The following is a 10,433-nucleotide window of genomic DNA, read 5'->3' on the forward strand; positions in this document are numbered from 1 at the left end:
CTGGCCTCCTTCTTCTCTTCTTGATCTACTATTCTTTTCTCTCAAAATCTTCAAGAAAACACACCAAAGCACTTTAATCTCACAAGGAACAAAGGTTGGACGATATAGGGAGCTCTGAGGGTGAAGGGGCCAGGTTGGGGCGCATAAGGTTGGTTTAAATAGGGTGCAAACCTTGGAATTTAGGGTTTCATCAGACAGCTGGGACTCGCCGAGTCCAGAATATGGACTCGCCGAGTCGCCAACTTAAACGTGTTTCATATCCCGTCTCTACTCGGCGAGTCGGGCCTACAACTCGCCGAGTCCAAGGCTAAAAATGCAAAACACTTAGATAAATTTCACATACCAGGAACCAGGTGCTACAAAATGTTTTTTTCTTCTTCATAACATCCTAAAACCTCTTTTCTATACTTAATAAGAACATTGTCAGTAGATTTTTATTCAGAATAGAATATTATTGTCAATCTCATGATTTCAGAAGGTATTTTATTCTTAATTGCTTCAAGTTGTTCTAATTTACTCTGTTGGTCGAATTGAAGTAAAACTCTGTTATCCACCATTAACCTGGTGTGGTGCATCAATTTCTGATTACAAAAACAAAGCCACGCTATGTAAGTAGTCTTTCTCAAAAATTGTGTTAGATGACATGCTTAAAGATGGACAAAAAGACAAAAGGATAAAGGGAGATGGATGCAAACAAATTGAAATAGTTCTACTACATATATACACATATCAATGTGATTAAAATCAATAAAATATGTTTAGTTGGCTACTGTGGTTGAGTCATCTTTGAGTTTATTAATTTTCTAAATTATATCGAAACAACCTGGGTGATAGGCCCCATGAACACGGACATGGAGATATTGATTTTACAAATAGGATCATACAATAAGACCACATAACATATTTTCGTACCACTATTTCATATCATATAACATATTTTTAGATTAGCGAACATTTATCTATACACTAAACACAATGTCAAAAAAGACAATAATTTTCTCTACAAAACTCCAAAAGGATTCCCGTATTTTTTTTCCCACTAAAACTACACATATAGAGCATTTCAAACATATGAGATAAGTTGGACAATCTATGACAAAAACGTCATAACTTTATCCACAAAACTCCAAAAAGCTTGTCATTACTTTTATTGGAATCTACACATCCAAATATTTATAAGCATATATAATACTTAATTTTTTGACTTTTGGATCCTTCAAGACTTTCCTTAGAAGTTGATTAAACTTTTTTTTTTCAAACCACATTTTTTTTGTATATTGGATAATATATGGCAAAAACGTCATAACTTCCTTCAAAAGACATTTTCTTATTTTTTTCATTAAAATCTACACATCTAGAGATTTACATGCATATATAATACATAGTTTTTTGACTTTTGGATCGTTCCAGACTTTCTGTTGAAATAAGTCAAAAAATATTATTTTTCTAACCACTAAACTTTTTTTTTTGTTAATGGGGAGTCTATGGAAACAACATCATAACTTCCTTCATAAAACTCCAAAAGGCTATCCATTTTTTTCATTTGAATATACACATCTAGAGCTTTTCAGTCATATATAATACATGATTTTTTTTGGATCTTTAGAGGCTTCCCGTTGAAGTTAGTAAAAAAATAGACCATCAAACATTTTTTGTATGTCGAACAATATGTGGAAAAACGTCGTAACTCCCTCTACAAAACTCTAAAAGACTTTTTATTATTTTTTTTTTCATTAGAAACTACACATATAGAGCTTTCCAATCATATATGATACATGTTTTTTGTTTTTGTTTTATATATATATATATATATATATATAAGTTTTGGATCGTTCAATATTTCCCATGAAGGTTGGTTAAAAATACACACACATACAATTTGGAGACAAAAATGAACTTTCTTAAAATTGAATATTCTAAACAAAACCTTAATTATTTATGCGACCTAAAACACTAAAATACTTTATGAATATCATGCAAACATCATATATTCCAATACATACATCGGAGATCTCAAATGGCTGGGGAAATCCAAAAGCTTATTCAAATTCGGTTGTTTCTATCCACCAGACAACATGTGGCAAAAATATCATAATGTACTCTACATAATTGCAAAACATTTTTGCACACCCCAACAAAATGATATTGCACAATGGAAAAATCAAGTTTTAAAATAAACGGTAAACTCGATGCTTTCTTACTACGTATTATGCGAGGAATTTTATGGAGATACCATGTTAACTACTTGTTATTAATTTATTAAATAGGGTTCCAAATAAAATGAACATAGCACCCATATATGAACTTTGGTTCAAGAAAAAACTAAATTTGAGTTATTTTTGGGTTTGGGGTTGTCAAGTTGTTCTAAAACTACTCAAACACAAAAGGAATACTTAAGGTGAATGTGGAATTGACAATATATTCACTATATATGTAGAAATTTCCAAGGCCTATAGGTTATATGTATTATAATTTAGTGATTCGATGTCGATTAGCACTGATATTGAGTCACAAAATGCAAATTTTGATGAAATGTGTTTTTCATCAATACTAAGGCTTAAGGGTGTGACTTTTAGCACTAATTAAGTACAAAAGATGCAGAATTTCCAAGAATTTCGATCCCAGTTTCCATATATATTTAGTGAAAGGTTTAAGGGATAAAATTGGTCTTCAATACTCTGATTATTACAGTATTAAAGATGATCCAAAACTTTTCAAGAGGCCATGGAGTCTCGAGATGTTGTCTTTTAGAATGAAGCAATTGATGATGATATGTCATTGATTCTTGAGAATAATACGTGGATGTTATCGTATTTGCCTCCAAGTTCTATACCACTTAATCACAAATGTTTTTTCAAAAAAAAAAATATGGAACAATTGATAAGTTTAAGGCTCGGTTGGTCATTTTAGGTTTTAGACAAACACTCGATGTTAGCTATTTTGACATGTATGCTTCGGTAGCATGTATTTCTACTACTAGATTGGTGTTTTCCCTAGAGAGCATTTAAAATATGATTATTACTCAAATGGATGTTAAAATGGTTTTTTTTTAATTGTGATCTTGATGAAGAAGTTTACACGGAACAATTGAAAGGTTTTATTATCCCCAATAATGAGCATAGGTGTGTAAACTTGTTATATCTTTGTTGGGATGAAACAAGCACCCAAAAATGGTATAAAAAGTTTGATGTGATTATTTTGTCTTGTGGTTTTTACCTTAAACCGATGTAATATAAATGTTTTATAATAGATTTGATGTTGCTACTGGTGCATGAGTGACCACCTGCTTGTATGTAGATAACATGTTGATTTTTAGGACTAATCAAAATCAAGTATATGAAACCAAGCAACTGTCGTCATCTAAGGTTTCAATAAAAGACATGGGATATGGTGTTGTAATCCTTGGAATAAGGATTAAACGGGTTAACAAAGGTATTTTAATGACACAAAGTCATTATGTTGAGAAAATTCTCAAAAGGTTCAATTTTAGTGATTGTTCTCCCCTTAGCACTCCTCTGGATCGTAGTGTGAAATTTTTGTCAAATCTGAACATTCCCATTTCACAATTTGAGTACTATAAGGTGATTAATATCTTGATGTATGTAATGACAAGTACCAAGATTAATATTGTTTATGCTTTGGGATGGTTAAGTATGTATACCAGTAATCATAGTGCTCAACATTAAGAACCAATTCATAGAGTGTTTAAGTATCTCAAAATAACCATGAGTTATGGTTTGAGTTACGCGGGGTATCCTTCAGCTTTAAAAAAGTTATTCATATGTAAGTTGAATATCCATCACAGAGGATCATTCATCAACTAGCGGTTGCGTATTATTGTTTTGGGGAGGTGCAATTTCGTGGGCATCCAAGAAACAAACTTCCATTACATACTCAATGATGGAATCAGAGTTTGTTGCAACAGCTTCTGCTGAAAAAGAGGTGGAGTGGCTAAGGAAATTGATTTATGAGATTCCATTTGTGGTCGAAGTTGATTGCACCTATTTTTATCCATTATGATATTGCAACCACTTTGGCTAAGGCATACATCCAAGTTTATAATGGCAAGTCTAGACACTTAGGTGTTTATACACAATATGATTATATAATTAATCATGAATTGTGTGATCTTAATCATGTTTGTGAGAACGAAACAAGATTTAGTAGACTTGGGGACTTTGCCTTAATACAATAATGAGATGATTAGGACACAACTTTATATTTGTGTCATGTTGAAGGGTTCAACTATTATAACACCTTGATTCTTGACCATTTGAAAAGTGTAAGATACTAAGATGAAAATTCAATCGATTTCAATATTTTAATTTATGTACAAGTTTGGTTTGTTCAAATTTATTTGTGTTAATTCATGGGTTACACTAAACTGTGGGAGGATTGTTGGTGATTTTAGTGTCACTGTACATTTAAGTGAAATTGGAGTTAATACGAGTGCCAAAGGGGGTTATTAATTGTTTCTAATACAAGTCAGATGATGCGAGGTGCACGCTTATATAATATCAATTTGATTTTGGAATGACAAACAGAGGTGAGAAGATCGACAACTTTGTCAATTTTGAAATATTGATTTCAAATTATATTTAACGGACAATCTATACTAATAAAAGAGTAGTTCTTTTGCCATGTGTCACCATATTAGACATTTTAATTAATGTGTTGCCACTTGTCAATCTATTAGTTTTTAATTTTAAATTTATTAGACCTCTTCATTAATGTGATTTTATTTTAAATTTTAAATTATTGTTTTCATTGATTCACAAATAAAAAATATCTAATATATATTAAAAATTAATTTTATATATTTATTTGAATCAATGATTATAATTTCACATGACTAATAAAAAATATATCTTAAATTAATAATTTATTTAAAATAACTTATTGTAATTTTTAGTTTTTACTATAAAAGTTTGATTAATTTTATAACCGTGGTTCCCACGGGTTATAAACTAGTGGTTATGTCAGTTATCGAAACCATTAAATGATTGCAGTAAAACCATTAAATGACTACAATTAATTAAATTAAAATACTAGGAGTATTACAGATATACAATTTCATGAATAATAATAAGAATATCATGAATAATAATAGGAGTATATATATATATATATATATATATATATATATATATATATATATATATATATATATATATATATATACTCCCTCCGTCCCAAAATTATAGTTCATCTTTCATTTTTGGGTTGTCCCAAAATAATAGTCGATTTCTAAAAATAAATAACATTTTTACCAAAATACCCTTCATTATTACATAAGCAACTAAGTATTTAATGGAACATTAAATGCAAAGTAATGACAAAACTGTCATTTTATTATATAAAGTTAATGATAATTAATGGTTTTCTTGTGTGTTTTTTGTCTGTGGACAATAATATTGGGACGGAGGGAGTATATATATATATATATATATATATATATATATATATATACACACACACACACACACACACACTTTCTATGGTAACGATTGATATACAATTTCTTAATCACTTTTGGCTCTCCTGTTTTCTTTAATCAACACGAAATTGAAGCAATTAAAAAACGAAAAATACAACACGACACGACAAATATAACATAAAATAATAATTAATTTATTTAATTAATACATACTCGTACATAACACGACAAACAAATGATAAATCATGTCAATTTCGTGTCGAATGTTTAACATGAACACGACACGACGCAACATCGTGTTTTTTACATTTGACACGAACACGAATTCAAAATCCAGTTTCGTCATAATTTCGTTTCGTATTGTGTATTTTTGTCTTGTCGTGTCATCAATTGCCACTCCTAATTTAAACATCCTAGATTCAATCTTAAGAAGATCGGACGATCACGATAACTCTGAAGTTAGTGTTTTTACCGGTGTCAATAATATATTTAATTTTTAGAAAATTATATATATATATATATATATATATATATATATATATATATATATATATATATATATATATATATATATATATATATATATATATATTTCTTCAATCGTATGTTTACAAGGCCGTAAGTTGATTTTGAATGCATATTCGAAAAGTAAATGCCCATGAATATTTGTTTTATAGATAAACAAAATTTATTAATACTATGATAAAAGGCCATCTCTATATATATTAGCGAGTAGGATAAAAAACCTTTTAATACACAAATAATAAATAATGGTAATTCGCGATGGAACCATGATTCCAACGGATTCCTATTATCGACAGATTGACGACTGGCTAGCGACGGGTTTACGACTGAAATTTATGTTTATATAATTCTTTTTGTCCCCTTGATGATACGAATTTTATACGACCAACCGTGTATGTATAGAAAATAAAAGATTTGAACAGTACAAAAAATGAATCGGATACTCGTATTTATATTAAAGTCCAGCTTTTTATTTTTAAATGCAATTACCATTTGCATATATAACATTTGTCTTTTCTTAATTAAACATACTAATACATTAGTGGGTGCCCAAATATATACTTGTGGTAATTTTGATGAGGCCTACGTTTTAATCCAATTATATAGTAATCAAAATATGGGATATTTCCAAAATAAAAATTAAACCGTTAGATAAAGTATTTGGACATATCAAGATAAGGATTCTCAACTCAAAAACAGAAAAAAGGAAACCCTAATTTCAAATATGTGTAGCCGCACACACGTAATTCCAACTTCAAATTTCCGTCAAAATTTCAAAAATACCCCCAAACGAAATATAATAATAAAATTAAATGGCGCTCTTTTTCATTTTTTGGCGGGGTAAGCTATAACGTCCAAAAACTTTCAGAACAAAAGGGTAGTTTCGTCATTTCAACATTACCGCGCTCCTAGGGTTTTCCTCGACCTTAAAAATCTTTTCATTTTATTTTGCCGCTACTACTTCTTCGGCTCCTTGTTCTTTCTCTCTTTCTCTCTCTATCTCAAGCTAAGAAGTCTTGAAATATCTCGAGTGATTCGCTATAGCATCGTGAGCTATTCTGCTTTTATCACCTGTTTGATCATCTGGGTTTTCAATTCCTTTGAAGAAATCGACTTCGATCTCAATCTCAATCTCTCTCGACATTTCTATAGCTTCTAGCTTCTGTTCTACCGTGTTTCAGAACCGAATCACTGGTTTATCTTTAATCATTGTTTGATCAGGCTTTTCACCATCTGGGTGTGGTTTATCCGACTTCCATCGCTGTTCTCCGGTGTGATCACTTGATTTGAAGGTGATCGTGATAAGAACAGCTGAATCGGTGGCTCGATCGATTGATTCAACTGAAGCGATTCATAAATGGGGGATCTAAGCGATAAGGTGAGTGATCATTGATCAAAATCATCATCCATTGATGAATGATTTCGTGTTTGATTTCAATTGATTATTTTTCTGTTTTTTTTAGGGTTCCGAGTGTGATGATCTGATGAACTGCAAAAGCAGCCCAGAAAGAGGCGGATCATCTTCATCCGACGGTGGTAGTCATCTGATCAAAACCTGTGCCGATTGTGGGACCACCAAAACGCCTCTCTGGAGAGGTGGCCCAGCTGGTCCTAAGGTATATATTATTCATTTTTTTAATATTTTTCATTTAATTTCCCCCAAATTATCTTCAATTCTATCAACGAACAAGAATCTTGTTTTAATTCGATTCTTTGATGAATTCTATACAGTCTTTATGCAATGCTTGTGGCATCAGAAGCAGAAAGAAAAGAAGAGCACTTTTGGGTATGCCAAAAGAAGAGAAAAAACCAAAGAAAACCACCATGGCTGCCACGTCAGCTAGCGGAGATAGTCAAACTAGCGGTTTGACCACCAGTAAAGGCAGCAACATGGGTGGTGATTTTTGTTTGAAGAAACGATTAATGGCGCTTGGTTCAGAAGTGGTGTTACAGAGGCCAAGATCAAGAGTTACAAAACAAAGGAGGAAGATCGGTGAAGAAGAACAAGCTGCGATTTTGTTGATGGCTTTATCTTGTGGTTCTGTTTTTGCTTGATTAATTTAATATTAATAAATTGAAAACAAAAACAGGGTTTGTTTTTGTAGAGTTAGGATTTTACTTTTAATGTTTGGGTAATCAAGATTCGAATGATGGAAGAAATCAAGAAGAGTGAATGAAATGTGTAACTTGTTTAGATTTTTGTTTGATTGAAACCTGTGATTTTGTTTCTTCAATTTTGATGATTATGTTTTCGAAGGTTGTGATTATTCTAATATCAATGAGAATATTTAATGTTTGAATTTATTTGAATTCGTTTCATGATTTTGAATTTAACTTGTTTTGAAAGTTAATTAGTTTATTACAACTATATATTATAAAAGTAAATAAATTTTATGTAATAAGCATAAAAAATTGGTTATAACATGATTGTGAGATACATTAATTTTACATTTTCGCTACGACTCTAATATAACCATTACTTGGAATTAAGATAAACAAAATAACTTATAACTCATTGCCAATGAAGGTATTTATAGACGATTAATGCATGTATTCAAAATATTCCAATGACTGTATTTTGTGAACCCAGTACTATGAGTCATATTTTATAAAAGTATTATATGTGTAATATCAACTGTTCAACGTTGACAAATTTAAAGAAAAATTTCATATATGTTCTGAAAGTTAATTAGTTAACAAAATATTCCAATAAGTTTTTTTTTGAATGACAAATAATCTACTATTAACTTAATTATAATTAATAATTTCACTTATGTTTTAAACGGAACTTGAATCTTTGTCATAAAAAAAGGATAACACTTGATACTAATAGTTGAGTTATTTACTTATTTATTTGAGAGAGAGAGAGATTTAATTTTTCTTAAAGAAAATCTAAAATTTTCTTACATTTTGTTGCTATAAATCTTCCTACTTATTAGATTAAGTGTAAAAAGAAAAAGATTAAAAGAGAAAATTAATGAACTATACATGTGTTTTATAAGAATAGAAAGATACGTAGAAACAAAAGGTAATGAAGATATTAATTTTTTTAAAACAAATGGTGTAATTTAGCTTTTTTATTTTTAAAGTCTAATTTAGCAAGTTTGAATTATAGAGTACAATTTAGCACGTTTTAAAGTATAGACAACTAAAAACCATTAAGATGATTCAATTGATACATTTGTAAAACCTTTGGGCCCAGTTTAACACAGTTTAAACTTACAAGACCAAATAGCGACAAATTAATACTTCCATGCTCATTTATAATAATATATTTCGAAAAGGTTAGTGTTTGCTTTGTTGTTTAAAGATTCAGGTAAAACCATTTACTTATGTGGAAGTTACATTTAAGTTCATTATGTGAAGAATCGATAGAAAATCGGTAACGTTTGGCAATTTTTCTGTTTAGTTGGGACTTGGGAGTTGTAAAAAACCATCCTCTTGATATGTATTTTGTTTACTGTGAAAACCTTGTTGGTTGGTGGTGACGAAAGTGGAATAGTTCAAATTTAACCATTGAATGTTTTCTAGTTTGTTAAGTCAAATTAATGTATAATATGAAATCTTTAATGTGATATTATCCTAAGAAAAATCCATACAAATAAAGATTTGAGGAAAGTGATTAACAACCGAGCGACGTAATCTTATGTGGGTTCTTGTGAGTATTCGAAAACCAGGATGTATTTTAGTATAAGAGACAAAAAATATTGAACATTATATGAACATCACTATTAAATGTTTATGAATAAAAGTTCATGTATGTTACTTTTATGAGAAACATATGTAATGACATACAATGTGACATGAAGATCGATGAGATGATTAATTATAAAGGTAAAACACAACGTTTGTTCCGAAGTGTTAGCTAATGGAACAACATGCTTTCATAGGGTGATCATGAATGAAAAAGAACAATGTGCATGTGATATAATGATCTAAGTTTTTTTAAACATCCAAATTTATTGTTAAAAGGCTACCAAAAAACTAGGTGTGAAAGAAAAAAACACCAACAATTTAACCAACATCGAGATGTTCGAGGACAACAAACCCAATCAATCCATGAAGAAAATATATTTTTGCTTCTATTTTCAATCCACAAAAAGATAAATCCCGAGCTTCATCCGCTATCTTTCCCACCATTTTAGATTTCTTCAAGATTATATATAACCGTCATTCATCCCAAAAGTGTTAGAATGGTAAAGTTAAGATCAATATTTTTGGGTGCATGCAAGAGCACGTATGTAAATATAACTTATACACAATGATGATAACATTACTTGAATAGTGCTTTATGGGTGTATATTTTCATTTCAGATGTTACAAGTTACATTTTTATTTGAAGTGTTACAAATTGATAAAATTAACGATGGATACCATTACATATATCATATGCTTGAAAAATACTACTTTGTTCTATTAAAATATTGTTATATGAATTGTACTTGTTGAAGTGAGGGTGTGAACAATAACT

General features: G+C 30.1%; 1 protein-coding gene across 1 annotated transcript; it reads left to right on the forward strand.

The window, feature by feature from the left end:
* The first annotated feature begins 6,903 nt into the window (after positions 1-6,903).
* LOC111895212 (GATA transcription factor 16) lies at positions 6,904-8,266 on the forward strand. Its single transcript, XM_023891315.3, has 3 exons — positions 6,904-7,340; positions 7,426-7,578; positions 7,694-8,266. The coding sequence occupies exons 1-3, from the start codon at positions 7,320-7,322 to the stop codon at positions 8,015-8,017; spliced, it is 498 nt and encodes a 165-aa protein (XP_023747083.2). The 5' UTR covers positions 6,904-7,319; the 3' UTR covers positions 8,018-8,266.
* The last annotated feature ends 2,167 nt before the right edge of the window (positions 8,267-10,433 follow it).

Source organism: Lactuca sativa, chromosome 6 (genome assembly GCF_002870075.4).
Source record: "Lactuca sativa cultivar Salinas chromosome 6, Lsat_Salinas_v11, whole genome shotgun sequence".
In the NCBI taxonomy this organism is placed as follows: Eukaryota; Viridiplantae; Streptophyta; class Magnoliopsida; order Asterales; family Asteraceae; genus Lactuca; species Lactuca sativa.

What these genes read in the sequence shown, in the direction of transcription:
- LOC111895212 (XM_023891315.3), top strand. Translation starts at nt 7,320, where the DNA reads ATGGGGGATCTAAGCGATAAG. An exon ending in TGGGGGATCTAAGCGATAAG is followed by an intron (nt 7,341 to 7,425) that starts GTGAGTGATCAT and finishes TGTTTTTTTTAG; the next exon opens with GGTTCCGAGTGTGATGATCT. An exon ending in GTGGCCCAGCTGGTCCTAAG is followed by an intron (nt 7,579 to 7,693) that starts GTATATATTATT and finishes AATTCTATACAG; the next exon opens with TCTTTATGCAATGCTTGTGG.